We start from the raw sequence: 18624 nt of genomic DNA, 5'->3' as shown, positions 1-18624 counted from the left end.
AAAATGAGAACACGGATGCAGCAGCTATTACAAACACAAGGCTAGAACCTTTCACTTATAAAGAACTCAGACAAGTCAATAAAAAGACAAATGTCCGTGGATACCAAGCCAAAGGCCAGGGCTGGACATGGTAACTCATGCCTATAATCCCAGCTACTCAGCAGACAGAGGTAAGGAGGATTATGGCTCAAGCCTAGCCAGAAGAAAAAGTAAATAAGACCCCCCCCACCCCTACCAATCTCAATACCACCTCTGTAATCTCAGCTGTGAGGGAGGCATAGGAAGAGGAGATGCTATATAAATAGTTATATAGTAAACATGGGGGGCGGGGCTGATGCTCAGTCTTTCTGGTGGCAGAGACTCCTTTTCCCAGCTCCATTCCCGGAAGCACAGGAAGTGGCACTGCCATAGCAGGAGAGGGTGGAAACTGGGATTATTCCTGCATACAACTGGCGATACAGATCAAAAGCCTCACACAAAAAAATGCTCCTACTGGGGCTGGGGATATGGCCTAGTGGCAAGAGAGCTTGCCTCGTATACATGAGGCCCTGGGTTCGATTCCCCAGCACCACATATACAGAAAACGGGCAGAAGTGGCGCTGTGGCTCAAGTGGCAGAGTGCTAGCCTTGAGCAAAAAGGAAGCCAGGGACAGTGCTCAGGCCCTGAGTCCAAGGCCCAGGACTGGCCAAAAAAAAAAAAAAAATGCTCCTACTTATTCTTCAGTTTCCTAAGAAACTTTCCAGGGGTTAATTTATCCTCTATATATCCATACGTGGGGGCAGGGTCACAGCTCTGACGGTGTCCTGGGAAACAATGCATAATCGAGGAGAAGCCAGAAACACCCCAAAAGTCCTTCCATAGGGGACAGAGTGGGGTGGCTGCCTTATCAGAAGAAGATGACTCGGAAGAGTGCTTAGAATATAGTAGGTTGAAATTATAGTAGATCGAAACTTTTTTTTTTTTTTTGCCAGTCCTGGGCCTTGAACTCAGGGCCTGAGCGCTGTCCCTGGCTTCTTTTTGCTCAAGGCTAGCATTCTACCTCTTGGGCCACAGCGCCACCTCTGGCTGTTTTCTATATATGTGGTACTGGGGAATCAAACTCAGGGCTTCATGTATGTGAGGCAAGCACCCTTGCCACTAGGCCATATCCCCAGCCCAGATCGAAACTTCTTAAAGGAAAAAATGAATGGTAGATGGGCCACCTCCAAGGGCCTGGGTGGGGGAAATTTACATATCTGCTCTGTGATTGTCTTCTGTACTTTCCAACAGCTTTGCAGTGAGTAGAATCACCCTGTTAACCACAGTGAAAGAACAGTTTTTAAAATGCTCTTCTTGATGATATCTTGTGATTCCTTCCCTCCCTCCCTCCCTCCCTCCCTCTCTCCTCCCTTCCTCTCTTCCTTTCTTTCTTTCTTTCTTTCTTTCTTTCTTTCTTTCTTTCTTTCTTTCTTTCTTTCTTTCTTTCTTTCTTTCTTTCTTCTTTCTTTCTTCTCTTTCCCCTCTTTCATTAGGAGGCTTGAACTCAGGGCCTGGGCACTGCCCCTGAGCTATTTCTCTCAAAGCTAGCACTCTAGCACTTTGAACCACAGCGCCACTGCAAGGTTTTCTGGTGGTTCATTGGAGATAAGAGTCACAGACTTTCCTGCCCGGGCTGGCTATGAGTTGTGATCCTCAGACCTCAGCCTCCTGAGTAGCTAGGCTTACAGGCTTGAGCCACCAGCACCTCACATCTTGTGATTTTCTTAAATGAAAAGTTCCCTTGCCTGGTGCCGGTGGCTCACACCTATAATCCTAGCTAGTCAATAAGCTGAGATCTGAGGGTCCCAGTTCAAAGCCAGTCTGGGCAGACAAATCCAAGGAACTCTTATCTCTAACCAGCAAAAAGTCCAAGTAGAGGAGTGGCTCAAGCAGTAGAGCACCATCGAGAGGGCCGTGTTCGTCCGGGCCGGATAGAGTCTTCCAGATGAGTCTCTGAGGCTCCTGTTTCCTCGGGGCCTTTCCTGCCCCTCTGCACCAAACAGGATCTTCAGCACCGAACAAGTGGAGTCCAGAGGCCTGGTGGGTGGCACAGGAACAAATCAGTCCTTGCTTCCGCCCCTCAGGCTCCTGAACTTCCGGGGAGAAAAGCCCACGTGGGCGCTCCACTGCTGAACTAAGAAGAGGGGCCTCTGGAGCCCTTCCCAGCCCAGGGCACGCCCCCATCCCAGGGCAGGCCACGCCCCTTCCTGGAGGCCACGCCCCCAGGGCAGGCCACGCCCCCAACCCCAGGGAGGCCACGCTGAGCTCAGTCTTCAGAGTTGCTGAGCTCTATCATTTCCTAGCTGAGTGCCCGGCAAATTATTCAGCCTTCTTCTTCGCCAGTTTGATTTATAGAATGAGGGAGAAGCTCTTTCTTCACGGGACTATTGTGAATATTAGACTTGCGACACTTCTTGCAAATAGGTATTTTTAAATAATATCATGTGGTTTGCAGGGAATTGGATAGACCTAGAACACATGGTGGTCAGTGAAGTAATCCAGGCTCACAGAGAAGAACCGTGCACGTTGTCGTCTCTCCCATGCGGAGGCCAGAGCTAAAATGCACCGCATGGAACCCATGTGTGGCGCCTTTCGGTGAAAACAAACTGACTAAAGGATGGTAGACTTACCGGAGGAATCCAGACGCCTGATTCCTCTGAACACCTGGTGTACTGCTCATCACAACAGAGACGGGGAAATGGAAACATAGTTTGGGGGAGGGGAGGGCACGGGAATAGAGGAAGGGTGAGCAAATGCAGTCTTTACAGTCAGTGAGCATTATGCACAGAAATGAACTCTAACTTGTGGACAGGGTCAGGAGAGGGAAATGAGGGAAGAAGGGAGGGGCAACATTGCCCAAGAAGTCTTGTGCTCATTATTACCTGACTCGTGGAATTCTAACCCCTGTGTACAAATCTTTAATAATAACAACATTTCAAATTTACAGAACAACGCATTCTTGTTATTTGACCAAGGAACTCAGAGGGCGTGGGGGACCCTTTCTTGCTCTTTCTCACTCATGACATGGGACTGCCCCCCTGGCCCCAGGGTCCCCGGGGCAGGGGGGTCTTGGCACTGGCGATGGGCCCCCTGGTGTCCCCTCCAGTGGCCCCTGCCAGGCTCGGAAGCAGCCTGCTGTGCTGGGGCAGCAGCGAGCGCTTGGGGAGGGCACAGGGAGGGGAGGCACGGAAGGCTGAGGGGGGAGTGGGTGCAGAGGCTGAGGCCAGGACAGGGCCCCGGGCTCCAAGCAGGGTGCCCCCCCCCACCTCCCCACCCCTGCCCCACAAGGCGGTGCAGCAGGAGCAGCAGCAGCCGTTCAACACAGGAAGGAGGGAAGGAGGCCCGAGGCACCCACGCCGAGTGCGCAGCAGCCCTGACAGATCTGATAAAGAGGAAGGAAGCCCTCCGCCCTGCAGGTCCCCCAAAACTGCCCTGGCGTGCGGCTGGCCCAACCTGGTTTGCAGAAGTGGCAACTGAAGGGGACTCGGCGCCCCCTGCTGGGAGCATCCAGAACTGCACCCGTCTCATAGCCGGAGAGAGCCAGGCCTTAGAGACCCCGGGCTGGCAAAGCCTAAAGGAGTGCTGGGCAGAGCTTGTTCTGCCTCCTGCCCGTGGGACGACACTTGCCACCAGAGAACAAACCCTGGACCAGACTTGCCCGCTGAGACCTCTGCTTGCCCGGCAATCTAAGCAGATTAGCTTCCAGGGGCAGGGAGACCAAGCCCAGCTCAATAAGTATCATATAATCTCATATTTATGATATATAAACACACACATAACATAGGCAATATATCTATTTATGTTATAGCACCCCTATATCACTCAAGCCATCTTGTTTCTAAATCTAGTGCCTCAATTTTCCTCATTCATAAGAAGAAGTAACATTTGCTACGGCAGAGGATTATTAGAGACTGAGTAATGTATGTGAGGAGTTTTTGGTATTTTGTTGTTTTTTGTTTTGTTTGGTGCCAGGACTGAAACTTGAACTCAGAGCCTCACATTCTTTCTTGGCTTTTTTTTTTTTTTTTTTTTTTTATCAAGGCTAGGGCTCTACCACCTGAGCCACAGCTCCACTTCTGGCTTCTTCGCAGTTAATTGAAGATAGGAATCTCACAGACTTTCCTGCCCAGGCTGGCTTCCAACCATGATCTGCAGATGGCAGCCTCCTGAGTAGCTAGGATGACAGGTGTGAGCCACCAGCAGCCAGGCCAGAAGAGTTCTAAAACATTTCAATCCCAGCCCCAGTCGCAGGCTTGTCAGCTGCATTTGCTCTAAGCGGCTCTTTATTCCGGGCAGTTCCCTGCTCTCTTTCGATTCTTTCTTGTGTTCTACTTTTATTCCTGTGGTCGCGCCTCCAGCATTTGCTGAGCTTGCATTATGGGTCAGCAAAGAACGTATCTTCCCTCTCCAGGCAGTGAGGTGACATCAGGTGGGCTTTGAACTTATTATTTCTTACTGGGTTTGTGCGTGTGGTTTTGTTTTCTCCTTATTTTGCCTTGCTAACATTTTCAAAGAGGATGGAATTTGGGGTTGGCAGAATTTTATTTTTTTCCAGCACTTTAAAGATTCATTCCTGTCTTCCAGTTCCAAGGCCGCTGTGGAAAGTGAAAAGCCAGCCACTGGTTTTGTTACAGCGTCTTCAAAGGTTATGTGGCTGTCTCTAGAATGTTCTCTGAGATGTGTTTGGTTTGGTTTTATTCCACGTGGAGTCTGATGGGTTTTACCTGGCTTGGAAACTCCGGGGGCGCTGCTCACCTCCCTCCCTCTGGAACTTCACGTTTACACCCAGGCTCTTGGGTTTGGCTCTTGCTTGCTTAATGTTTGGTCTTATTTTGCTTTTTTAAAAATCTTTTTCTTTAGGTCGCTGCCACTGGCCTGTTTTCTGCTGTTAAATCCACCCAACAAAATTTTAATCTCGTCTGTTTTTTAAGCTAGGTGCTAGTGGCTCATGCCTATAATTCTTGCTACTTAGGTGGCTGAGATCTGAGGATGACGGTTCAAAGCTAGCCCAGACAGGAAAGTCTATCTCCAATTAACCAGCACAAAGTGTGGCTCAAGTGGTAGAGCACTGGCCTTAAGTGAAAATGCCTAGGGACAGCACCCAAGCCCCGAGTTCAAGTCTCCATACTGACACTGACACACCCACAGTTTTAGTTTTCATTTTTAACTAGAGGTATTATGAACCACAGAGCTCACCCATTTTGAGGGAAAAGTTAAATGACTTTTTGTAATTTCAAAATTAAGCTTTATCAGAACTCATTTTTTCCCCTTTTAACAATACATTTTAGGTATTTGGTTGAATTTCTGTATGTGTGTGTGCCAGTCCCGTTTCTGTACTCAAGGCTAGTGCTCTACCACTTGGAGCCACAGAGCCATTTTCAGCTTTTTAGTAGTTAATTGGAGGTCTCAGAGTTTCCTACCCAGGCTAGCTTTGAACCTCTTTCTTCAGATGTGAGCCTCCTCAATTGCTAGGATTACAGGCGTGAGCCACCAAACACCAAGTCCTGATTGAATTTATTTGCTTTATTTTTTGCAACAGGACTTCCCTATTATGTTCACTCTAAATCCTCTAGCCTCCTGCCTCAGCCTCCCAAATTCAAGGCTGAGTAACTAACCCCCCAATCAGCCTGTCAACACTTGAATTTTATTGAGATACAATTCTTATGTTCACTCTTTATACTTCAATTGTACACCAAACTGTGCAATTCGGTGGTTTTTAGTATAGCCGTGTCACCATTATCTAGTTGAAGAAACACTTCTACCACCACCCAAAGAGAAGCCGGCCCTGAGCGCTCTCCCTTGGCCCGGCTCCGGGCTGCCCGGCTGCCCAGCGACGCTTGTCCTGCACGTTCCTATGCACAGAATCACGAGCTGTCTGGCTCCCGCTGCACTTCATGGGCTCACTGGTGGAATGTATCTGCCCCTCTTATGCCACCTTCTTGCATGCACACACACACATAGCACATAAACACACATAAACATGCACACACGTCCACTGACACACCTCTTGTTCATTCATTCCCATGATGGGCACTTGGGTTGTCTGTCACTTCCGGAGGCGGGGCTTTCCTCGGCACACAGCAGTGAGCTCCACAGCTGAGCCCCGCCTCCCCCACCTCCGCAGTCCATGGTGACGGCCACGGGGCGGGGGCGGGGGGGGAGGGGGGAGGGAAGTCAGAGCTCGCTGTGGTTGATGTTCATCTGCGGGCCAGGGCTCTGGTCGTGGATGCCCCCGAGGGCTTTGCGGGTGGGAAGTTTGGTCTTCAGAGTGGCGATGTTCAAAGATGGGGGGACCTTGAAGAGTGGGGTCTGGCACAAGGTCTCTACGGTCACTGGAGGGTGTGGGCTCAGGAAGGAGGGCAGGCAGGCCTTTACTGCTTAGTTCTCGTGAGACCTGGGGCTGGGCTCCTGCAGAGGAGGCCTGAAATCCTGGCCTCCCAGGGCGTCACAGCTGGGCACAAGAAGACCCCGTGCCCTTCCTGGTTTTCCAGTCTCCTGTGACATGGCTTCCCTGGGGGCCTTTTTAAAAGTTTATGGTGTTGATGGTGTGTATGTGTTTGTGTGCAAATCCTGGGGCTTGATCTCAGGGCCTGGGCACTGTCCCTGAGCTTCTTTTTGCTCAAGGATAGCACTTTACCACTTGAGCCACAACGCCACTTCTGGCTTTTTCTGTTAATGTGGTACTGAGGAGTCGAACCCAGAGCTTCATGCATGCTAGGCCAGCACTCTACCCCTAAGCCACATTCCCAGCCCTGAACCACGATCCTTAAAATCTCAGCCTCCTGAGAAGCTAGCTAGGATTCAGGCATAACCCACCAGTGCTTGTCTCTTTTGCTGTTAAATGTGCTGAATCACACTCAAAAGAAAAAAGTAGTCTCAAAACACTTTTATTTCAAGTTTTTATTTGTTTTCATGAAGGAGAAAAGAGAATCCTTTGATAAGTGAAAATATATTTATTTTTTAATACAATAGCTGCCAGCAATATACTGGTGATGATGTTCCAGAGAGAGGAAAGAAAATACAAGCATTCTTGCTTAGCCAAGTAATTAAAAAAAAAAGAAGTCCAATTCTTCAGCATTATGGCTTAGGGAGATTTTTCTCCCCTTGGTAAAAATATAATCTTGGTTGTTTCAATCTCGATAATTTGCAAAGGTTAGAAATTTGTAAGCCTAAAAATATCTATGATGAACATCTCTCTCTTTGAATTAAATATTGATTCTAGCCAGTGTTAAGAAATTGGTGACATCGATTAGCTTGATGAAATGTGTATCAAAATGTTTGTGAAAAAATAATTCCTATTTCCTCTCATCTTTACTTTGTAGGTATTTTCTAAATGGGATTTTCAAATGCACAGAAATAAAAGCTATCTACACGCAACTCTGGAGAAGCTCAAGGTCACCAGACACACCAGCTCCTAAGTTCTAGAATGGTCCACTGAGTGCAGTGCGCACCAGTCAGGAATCTGCACGGACAGCCTGCTCGTGGTTTAGAGGTGGGAAAGCTGACACTAGCAAGAAATAAATCGTATTTGCATTTTTATTACAAGTCTGTATCTACACACACGCACACAAAAAGGAAGTTATATCAATTGGAACAGTAAAGGACTTTCCAAAGGTTTAATTAAAGAAACCTCGGTAGCTGTCAGGAAATGAGGCTTTCATTCAGACTGCGCTGTGCTCACCCAGGGCGGCAAAGAAGCCGGAGGGGAAACGAGCTGGCGACACTTCCCCCCGTGTGCACCCCAACCTCCATGCAGTGCCGGCCTACACCCCAACCTCCACGCAGTGCCAGCCTACACCCCAACCTCCACGCAGAGCCAACCTGCACCCCAACCTCCACGCAGAGCCGGCCTGCACCCCAACCTCCACGCAGGACTTCGGAGCAGCTTGTGTGCGCATGCTCCTCCCACAGCAGTGCCCCACACTGCCTCCCTCCAGCCCCAGTAGAGGTCAGGGAATCCCTCCGTGGAAACACTTTGCAAGGAGTTGACCACTCAGCACGGCTTCCTCTCCAGAGGCACCCCCTCCCCTCCCCACCCACCCTACTGGGCCCCCCTCCGGCCCATCCTCACACTTCAAGGGGACACAAGTTGGGGGGGGGGGGGCGCGCTGCCATCTCAAAGCAAAAATACTTAAAGACACAGCTCTTACACGTGCTAGGTGCCCAAAAGGCGCGTGTGGTCACGCTCACAGTCTTGGAGCGGACTTGGTCCATTTGGGGAAGCACACACAGTGAACTTTACCGAGCTTGTGCCCGCGTGACACGCATCTCTGGACTAGGCCTCTGTTCAAAGGAGAAATGCCGCTCTCCCTCGGGCCTGAAACAGCTCCCACTCAGCCCACGGAGGCCAACCATGGGGCAGGTCGCCCTCCAAGGTGGGGGGGGGGGGAGAGGGGGGAAGGAAGGAGAGTACAGGGAAGGAGGGTGGGGGGAGGCCATGCTTTAAGTTAGCCACGGGAACAGGCTTCACCCCACCCGACCTAAGGTCGCCCCACCACCCACAGCTAAGTTAACACCTCTCCGCCTCAAACACCAAGGTGGCTGAGATGCCCCACGACCATGACAGTGCCCTCCACCCCTCTCCACTGGGCCTCCAGCATGGGGGAGGAGGAATGGCTGTGGGCAGTTGGGCAGTGAGAGGCTCCACCGCAGGCAGCGCTTCCACTAAGGCCGGTGCGGCCGGCCATCCTCTGAGCTCTAAGGAAATTCCAGAACCATCGAGGCCAGGCGCATGCGAGGGGGAGGGGGAGGGGGGTGACTGGCATCATGGCTTCTATTCAAGCTACACGTGGCTCCTCGGGCACAGATGAGCTTGCGATGGAGTGTGTCCGGGTCAGAGGCCGAGGCGGTGGGCAGGGGCGGCGGGGCTGGATGGTAATACTGCTTAGGAGTGTGTGTTGTCAGACCAACTACTGCACCTTGTCTATCCATGATCCTAATCGTGAATAAGTGCGTGTTCATGCAAAACGCATCTCTACTGCAGACAGGAGGGCAGTCCGTGAGGAAAGCACGCGCGTGGGAGGGGTCTGGAGACGTCTCGCGAGCACGGCTCTACTTGCTCAGTCTTTTGGCGACGTCGCTGTAGGCGATCTCCACCTCCTTGTCGCTCGGGCAGGTGTTGGTGAACTCGTCTCTGCTGGAGGCGTTGGTCAGGTACCGCCAGATGCCCGTCATGCTTTTGGGGATGTCGAAGTTGCGGTACTTTTTAGCCACCACCTGAAATTCAAAGAGAGCCAAGTGAGCCTTCACTGTCCATGCCTCAGAACCTAGACCGAAGCCCAGCTTCTCAGCAAACGATTCGTTTTAGCCAGGAGCCAGGGGCTCACGCCTGTGATCCTGGCTCCTCGGGAAGCTGAGATGTGAGGATCCCGGTTCAAAGCCGCAGCAGGACCCGCACCTCCACATCCAGGTGGAGCGTGCATCCCCGATGCTGCGCAAGTCCAGTCGCGGGATGGTGGCGACTCTTCTCAAGTTCGAGCCGCTCTCAGAGTCACGGAAATAACTTTTTGTGTGTGCTGTGCGGGGGCTCGAGCTCGGCGTCTGGCCACTCTCTCTGAGCTTTGTACTCAAGGATAGCACTCTGCCACTTGAGCCACAGCGCCACGTGTGCCTTTTTGGTGGTTACTTGGAGGTAAGAGCCTCACGGACTTTCCTGCCCGGGCCATGTGCAAGCACTGGACACACGCTTGTAAAACACACTCCTTCACGCCTGTGGATTTCCTACCCTCACTCCGTAGACACTATGAGACCGAGCTCCAAACTCCGACAGCTCCGTTCCCCCTCCCGTCTTTCCATCTCCATTGGGTCACAGAAGCAAAGTGTGTGATGCGCTTTTCTGTGTTCTGATCGAACACTGTCCGCGTAACCCAGGCCTGGCAGCCAGCAGATGAGAAGCAGAAGCACAGGGGAGCCCCCCTCCCGCGAGCCCAGGGCGCGGCCCCCAGCCCTACCTTGACGATGTGCAGCTTGGGCAGCAGGTTGCAATCAGCCAGTGTCATTTCATTACCATCCAGAAATTTCCGTGTGGAAAACTTGATGTCCTCCATACTGTTCTCGTCGATCTCGTCGGGGAGCGGGGAGTTCAGGTACTCATCCAGTTTCTGCAGTGTTTTCAACAGCCCCCTCTCCAGCGCTTAAAAACACAAGGAAGGAAGGAGGTAAGAAAGGAAACGACCCGTGCGGCAGAGCAGAAAAGCACTTGCTCCCCGGGCAAGCTCGTCCTGACAGCTGCTTCATTGTTAAACCTAGGGCTGGTTTGCTCCTTCGAGGTCTTGGTACAGAACGTCCGTACCATACTCTGTGTGTTTGTGGTACTCCAGCGAACCCCAGAGCAGCCAAGTGTTCTACCACCAAGCTACATCCCAGTACCACAGGCTCTTTAAAAGTAGAGCCTACATGGAGCTGGGGATATGGCCTAGTGGCAAGAGAGCTTGCCTCGTATACATGAGGCCCTGGGTTCGATTCCCCAGCACCACATATACAGAAAACGGCCAGAAGTGGCGCTGTGGCTCAAGTGGCAGAGTGCTAGCCTTGAGCAAAAGGAAGCCAGGGACAGTGCTCAGGCCCTGAGTCCAAGGCCCAGGACTGGCCAAAAAAAAAAAAAAAAAAAGTAGAGCCTACGGTCTGTGCGAAAGCTAGTGAGACCCTATCTCAAAAACATGGCAGATGTAGTGGTTCATGCCTACAGTCCCGGCTACTTGGGAGGCAGAAGTAGAAGGGTCAATTTGAGGCAACTCTGGCAAAGTTAATGGAAGACTTTATCTAAAAAATGAAATAAAAGGCAAAAATGAAGCTGTGTGCCAATGCCTCATACCTATAATCCTAGTTACTCAGGAGGCTGAGATGTGAGGATCGTGGTTCAAAGCCAGCCTGGGCAGGAAAGTCTATGAGACTCTTAACTAATTAAACACACACACACACACACACACACACACACACACACACACACACACACACACACACGGTAGAACACTAGGAGCAAAAAAGCTCAGGGACAGCACCCAGGCCCTGAGTTCAAGCCCCAGGACTGGTGTGTGTACTCACACACACAGACACATGCCACATGCCCCCCTTCCCCGCCAAGCAGATGACAACAAGAGAATATCTATCTTAGCCACTAGAGGGCAGCAACGGGCCACCAGACAGTCCCTTGTCTCTCAGAATTATTAAGCAGTGTGATTGCTTCTAATACCCTGCTGTAGGATTATGCTGGCACCTCTACTTGGCTATTTCAGACGCTCTAAAAACAATGGCAACCACAGACAGAGTATAAATTACTGGGAAAGTATAGCAAAATTCAAAAGGCACTGACCCCTGAGTCAAAAGTGTGGGGAAATACAGAATGGTGTGGTCTGGGAGGAGAGTTTGGCGAAGCAGAGCAAACCTTTGACCTGTTTAGAATGCTGCCCAAGGGCAGCAAACTGGCAGTACTCACACCGTTGTGCTTGGTCTACACCTGAGACACCTAAATATCTACCTACAGGAAATAGTTGAGTAAATCCATGTGTGGCAGTTTTCTGAACCCACCTGGAAGGATTTCCACTACCTAGTAAGTGGAAACCACAATGGCCAAATGTGAATATATATAGAGACACATATTTCTATTAAATGTTAACAAAATGTACTCACACACAAACAATGAGACTAGAGGAATATATATATATACACACACATATATATTCTTAAGGGAGGAACCCCAAGGTGTAACTCCTCTCAACATTTAATACTTTTTATCTAAATGAATTCCAAGAAATGGAAACAGGGTTGTTTTTTGTTATTGTTGGTGGTGACGGTATTTGTTTTTTGCTTTAGAGTTTTCTTTTGGAGGGACAAAGGTGGGCACAGAAAGGGAGGGAGAAAGTGGGAACAACTGCAACCATGCTATTCAGTACACACTATGTGGAAAAACAAATGGTGCAACTTGTGGGAGGGGTGGGAGAGGGAAGCCGGGGAGAGCAAAAGAAGGGTGATATTGTCCAAAGAGAAATGTACTCACTGCCTGACTTGTGAAATGGTAACCCCTCTATACAATACCTTAATAACAATTAAATTGTATTTTTTTAGAAAGTAAAATAAATGTTTGCAAAATTAAATTGTGTAAAGTGAAAGTAAGGAAATCGAAACTGGTGTAACGTTTCCATTTTCTTCGCTTTCTTTTCTGCTTCAGTTGTTTCTGAATAGAGGCTTGCTTTCTGCCTGGGTAGATTCTGGTTTTGCTTTCACGCAGCTGGGATGACAGGCACACTGCACTGTGCTCACTTTTTTTTTTTTTTAAACTGGTTGAGATGCAGTCTCAAGAACTTTTTCCTTGGGCTGGCCTCGAGCAATGAACGATCTATCCTCACCCTCTTCACCTCCCCAGGAGCTGGGATTACAGTGTGAGCCATGGCACCCAGCACACTTGGCTTTCCCAACAAGCATGCCTAACTCTCTCACTTACACGACTTGAGTGGGGGAAACTCAAGGCAGAAGGGGCGGGTTTGGACATGCAATGAGACTGGGCTGGGAGGATTAGGCTTGGGGGGACAGGTCTGGGGGCTTGGGGGGACCATGGCAGGGGACTTGCAGAGCACACAAAAGGCCTTGGCTTCCACCCCTAGCACGGCTGCAACAAGCAATGAGGACAACAAAGATTATTCTAACATTATAAGCACTATAAAGAAAGAAAGCCCAAATTTCAAACTACTACTCCTTTATATAAGAATAAACCTTACCCAACTTTTTTTGGGGTAGTACTGGGGGTTGAACCCAGGGATGTGCACTTGCTAGGCAGGCAATGGACCACTTGAGCCAAATGCCCAGCAACTGTCTAAGATGGATTATGTATCAGCAGATTTGGAGAAAGCTGATAATGCATTAAGATGATTAAATACACAGTGCACTTTCATAGCTAAAATGATGAACTATCCTCACTTCCAAACACTTGTTTTTCCTGAAAGCCAGAGTGAATGAGAAAGTAAATAGAACAGAAAGGAGTCTTGAGTAACAAGGAACTAATCAGAACTCATAGATTCTTTGTTTGCATTTTAAAAATAGGAATCTGCATGGAGCGCTAGTGGCTCACACCTGTAATCCTACCTACCTACTCAGGAGGCTGAGATCTAAGGATCATGTTTCAAAGGTAGCCTAGGCAGGAAAGTCCATGAGACTCTTATATCTTTTTTTTTTTTTTGGCCAGTCCTGGGCCTTGGACTCAGGGCCTGAGCACTGTCCCTGGCTTCTTCCCGCTCAAGGCTAGCACTCTGCCACTTGAGCCACAGCGCCGCTTCTGGCCGTTTTCTGTATATGTGGTGCTGGGGAATCGAACCTAGGGCCTCATGTATCCGAGGCAGGCACTCTTGCCACTAGGCTATATCCCCAGCCCCCATGAGACTCTTATTTCTAATTAACCACCAGAAAACCAGAAGGGGAACTGTGGCTCAAAGTGGTAAAGCACTAGCCTTGAGCTAAAAAAAAAAAAAGCTCAGGAGCAGCTAGCTCCCAGACCCTGAGTTCAAGCCCCACAACCAATAAACAGATAAATGAAACTAGGAATTTGGACATTAGGAAATATGTCTAAGAGCATATAATGGCAGTTTTCCATAATGACAAATTCATAAATACAGCTAAAGCCAGGAATTGGTGGGTCACATCTATAATCTTAGCTACTCAGAAGGCTGAGATCACAGTTCAAAACCAGTCCAGGCAGGAAAGTCTACAAGATCCCATCTTCAGTTAGGTAGCAAAATGCTGAACCAGAGGCATAGCTCAAGTGGTAGAGCACTAGCTGTGAGCTAAGGACCAAGCTCTAAGTTCAAGCTTTGGTACCAGTACTAAAGAAGAGAGAATAAATACAAACACCAAATGCCAATAGATTAGGTATATATATACTGGGAAACATAGTAAATTACATGAATAAAATCACAGAACTGAAAAAGCAGATCTAGTAACAAGTCATACTTAATTCTATTTAAAAGGAATTACTAGCTCACTCTTTTAATGCCTGAAAAGATTACATAAACTTTTTTTTTTTTTTTGGGGGGGGGGCCTTGGACTCAGGGCCTGAGCACTGTCCCTGGCTTCTTTTTGCTCAAGGCTAGCACTCTACCACTTGAGCCACAGCGCCACTTCTGGCTTTTTCTGTATATGTGGTGCTGAGGAATTGAACCCAGGGCTTTGTATATGTAAGGCAAGTACTCTACCACGGGGCCAGATTCCCAGCCCCTGCATAAACTTTTATTCCCAGTCAACCTAGACCTGTTAGCAAAAGAATTATAATTTTACACCACATCCATCCATTCAATGTAGGCACTGGTAGTGGTTCTGCCTTCACTAGCCCACACTGCAGCGTCTGGGCATCTAATCCCAATTTACATACAGGTTCCAAAATGTCTTAAAATTGCCCAAAATGCTGAATTTTATAAATTAACTGATTGGTGAAAGGAAAATCAAAGACTCATCTACTCTCCTTTATCATTTAAAAATGACAATGGCATCTCTGTGAGCATCTATCCGTATCTAGGTTTACTGAAGGCATTTCATTGTCCTAAACCAACAGGTGAGAGGCCAGCATCAAACACACTCATGGGACACCAGGAAGTTCCTAAGTGCTTCCCAATACTGTTTTCTAAAGTCTCCTGACAGTTCATGTCCCTGTGGGAAAAGCTGCCTGGCAACTGGAATTCTTATTTACCAATAGGGCATCACGTATAAAGCCTTCTAAATGAATCACTGGTAATCTGTTATGTCCTTTGTTCTTATTGGTTACAGGGTGCCAGAGACCTAAGTGTAGGTGGCTACCCCAGATAGTAAGAAATTGGTAGGAAAAAATAGAAGGCCAAGTTATACTTAAGTGAATCACGTTCCCCCCAGACCTCATCCTCTAAAGCAAAAGAATTCATTTCCCTGTCCTTTCCCCAAGTGTCAGAGGAGCTGGAACTATCCTCCAGCCCCCAGAAGGGAGGGAAACAAACTTCTCAACTGAAGAGTGCTCCAGGGGGCCAGCGTAGGGGGCAGGCGGCCTGCATGGAGGGGGAGAGGCAGAGGGCTTGTGGCGGGAGGCGGCTGCAGCACAATTATTGGGTTAGGGTACAAATTAGGCAGAAAAGCAGCCAATTACCAAAAACTGCTTCCAAACCAAGGCAGCTACTGGAACCTATTATAGAAATAGATGCAAGCCAGGCTTGGACACTAATATTTTTTTTCACTGCAGAAAAAAACATCTCGTGCAGTGGATGTTATTTCAAGAGTGAAAGAAACTGAACTTTAACATTAAGCTATAAAATGCTGTGACTTTTTTTGGGGGGGGGGGCGGGTAGTGTCAATCATGGGGCTTGAACCCGGGCCAGGACACTTTCCTGATTTTTTTTTTTTTTTTTTTTTTTTTTTTTTTTTTGGCCAGTCCTGGGGCTTGGACTCAGGGCCTGAGCACTGTCCCTGGCTTCTTTTTGCTCAAGGCTAGCACTCTGCCACTTGAGCCACAGCGCCACTTCTGGCCATTTTCTGTATATGTGGTGCTGGGGAATTGAACCCAGGGCCTCATGTATATGAGGCAGGCACTCTTGCCACTAGGCCATATCCCCAGCCCCTTTCCTGAGCTTTTTTGAGCCAGGCTAGTACTCTACCACTTTGAGCCACAATGCTACTTCCAGTTTTCTTGGTAGTTGGAGATTGGAGTCTCACAGACTTTTCTGCCCAGGCTGGCTTTGAACCATGACCCTCAGATCTCAGACTCCTGAGTAGCTAGGATTATAGGTGTGAGCCACAGGCTCCTGACTGCAATTTAACATTTTAATAATACAAATTAGCCTGGATAGCTTGAAAGTCTGCCTGCTGAAATAACATAAGGAAATTACCAAATGTTTCACATTTTTACAAGGCATTTATTCTTGTCAACCAGCACCAAGACTTTTTCTGTTTAGTACCATTTGCCAATTGCTGCCAGAAACCTCTAGAACCCTCCAAGCTACAAAATGTCTAAATCTAATGACCTTTTTTTTCCCCCTTTCTTTTTGGCCACTCCTGGGGCTTGAACTCAGGGCCTGGGCACTGTCCCTGAGCTTCTTTTCTCAAGGCGAGCACTCTACCACTTGAGCCACAGTGCCCCTTCCAGCTTTTTCTGTATATGCAGTACTAAGGAATGGAACCAGGCCTTCTTTTCCACTAAGCCACATTCCCAGCCCATAAATTAACATTTTTAGAAGCCACAGATTGTTGTACATATTCTCTATGCAGGGTTCCCCAGAAAGACCACTACTCTACCCACAAAAGGGAAATGGGCAGTTGCTGGGCAGCATGGTAAAGACAGGGATGGAGCTCAAACACTCCCTCCCTTCACTGGACTTGAATGAAATACTAAAAATATATTTTAATTTAAAACAAAAACAAAAAGAGTCTGGGGACTCTCCTGCCCAAGTTGGCTTCAAGTTGCAATCATCAGATCTGAGCCTCCTGAGTAACAAGGATCACCAGTAGTGGCCAAAGCGCTCTTCAAAGCAAAGGGAATACACACACACACACGCACGCACGCGCGCAAAAAGCACCCAGCTGCTTGTAGGCTGTAGGCACTCAACAAATAAGCAAGAGCTTTAGTCACAGTTGAAGTGAAGCTAAATCACTGTGTCAAACCACCATAACCACACAGTAAATAGGGGAAAGGGCAGCACACAGTAAATAGGGGGAAAGGGCAGCACTGGGGTTTGATTGAACTCAGGGCCCCATGATTCTGATTCAACCTAAGTCTTGGCAGCTTCCCTTTTGTGAAAACTTCTCAAGAGAGTATGTGAACAACTTATAAACATCTTATCATGAACCTACTACCCAGGCATTGGGGCACTAGTTGGGAACCCAGCAATTTAAGAAGTCCTTCCAGTTTATGTGATCAAGTCTGAAAAGTGGTTTTTAATACTTAATGCTTAGACACCAAGGTTTTTCCTTGATAATCCCTGTCATGGTGAAACTCCTATAATTTGTTTTCAATAATTCAACTTATTTGCTTTGTACCTTCATTGGCCTCTGGCCGTGAATTCTTGATATAAGCAGAGAATTTGGCAAAGATGTCCATTCCAGCAGTATTTGATTCTGGGTGTTTGGGCGACAGCTTTAAGTACCTAAATGGAAAAGGTGATAGTGGGTTATAAATCATTCCCAGATGCATCCATCAATAAACCATTGTGCCAGCAGATCCCAGACAGCTCTTCGCTAGTTACTACCCTAAGAAACGTCTTCCTCTGTTTCTATGCTATTTTTAAATGTGTTTTTTCCTTAGGAAATAGAGCTCTGCCCATGTTTTGTTCAGGCATTAAGATTCTTGGCAGTCAAAGGGCGTCCGCGCTCCACCTCCTCCATTTGGCAAGTGGCAATGCTACTGGGACGGTGGACTTGTGGAGTCGGCCCAGACCACTGGCGTCCCCCAGACAGCTGGGATGACGACATGTTCTGAACCTCAAGTAACTCAATCCAAACACCAAAGAATCTAATCAAACAAGGTAAAAACTCGCTGCTCGCCTGCGCGAGCCATCCTAAGTACTGAGTGGAGCCAGTGCGGGCAGGACTGGGCCCCAGGCAGGGCTGAGCCAGCCTGGCCTGCGGACCACTGATTCTCCACAGCAAGTACCTGCCCTCCCACGACCCGACCCCTGAGGCAGCTAGCAACAGAAAACACAATGGCGCCAACTGTCCTGAGTGCTCCAACAGTGACAAACATTGCTTTCCTTTCTTTCTTTTTCTGCTGGTTCTGGGGCTTGAACTGGCAGTCTGGGCACTGTCCCTGAGCTCTCTTGCTCAAAGCTAGCACTCTACCATTTTGAGGCACGGCTCCACTTCCAGTTTTCTGGTGGTTGATTGGAGGGAAATAAGAGTCTCACACACTTTCCTGCCTGGGCTTGCTTCAAACCAGGATCCTCAAATCTCAGCCTCCTGAGTAGCTATGATTATAGGCATGAGCCACCAGTGCCTGGCAAGAAACACTTTTCTTCTGCTGTTTTTGAACTCAGGAAGAAACAGCACTTCTAAAAACTGAGCAGGATGCTTTACTGGTAAGGATGATATAAAATAGCTACTGAGGGTCTGGGAATGCGGCTTAGCGGTAGAGTGCTTGCCTAGCATGCATGAAGCCCTGGGTTCGATTCCTCAGCACCACATAAACAGAAAAGGCCGGAAGTGGCGCTGTGACGCAAGAGGTAGAGTGCTGGCTTTGAGCAAAAACAAGCCAGGGACAGTGCTCAGGCCCTGAGTCCAAAGCCCCAGGACCGGCAAAAAAAAAAAAAAAGAAAAGAAAAGAAATAAAGGGGCTGGGAATATGGCCTAGTGGCAAGAGTGCTTGCCTGGTTTACATGAGGCCATGGCTTCGATTCCTCAGCACCACATATACAGAAAATGGCCAGAAGTGGCGCTGTGGCTCAAGTGGTAGAGTGATAGCCTTGAGCAAAAAGAAGCCAGGGACAGTGCTCAGGCCCTGGGTTCACGGCCTAGGACTGGCCAAAAAGAAAGAAAGAAAGAAAGAAAGAAAGGGCTGGGAATATGGCATAGTGGTAAAGTGCTCGCCTTATATACATGAAGCCCTGGCAAAAAAAAAAAACAAATAAACAAAACATTCCTTTAAAAAAAAAAAAATCCACTGACCACCT

General features: G+C 48.5%; 1 protein-coding gene across 1 annotated transcript in view; it reads right to left on the bottom strand.

Moving 5' to 3' along the window:
• Positions 1–8737: 8737 nt before the first annotated feature.
• The window catches only part of Clic4 (chloride intracellular channel 4), a 59240-nt gene continuing 49353 nt past the window's right edge, over positions 8738–18624 (bottom strand). Inside the window, exons 4-6 of the mRNA XM_048350533.1 lie at positions 17000–17106; positions 9970–10151; positions 8738–9235 (exon numbers count right to left, since the gene is read on the bottom strand). Of these exons, the coding sequence (XP_048206490.1) occupies positions 9071–9235; positions 9970–10151; positions 17000–17106 (454 nt within the window). The 3' untranslated portion in view covers positions 8738–9070. The remainder of the gene's footprint in view (positions 9236–9969; positions 10152–16999; positions 17107–18624) is intronic.

This window comes from Perognathus longimembris, chromosome 7, assembly GCF_023159225.1.
Source record: "Perognathus longimembris pacificus isolate PPM17 chromosome 7, ASM2315922v1, whole genome shotgun sequence".
Taxonomy (NCBI): Eukaryota; Metazoa; Chordata; class Mammalia; order Rodentia; family Heteromyidae; genus Perognathus; species Perognathus longimembris.
Note: the sequence above shows the minus strand (reverse complement) of the source record. Positions and strands in the feature narration are given on the sequence as shown.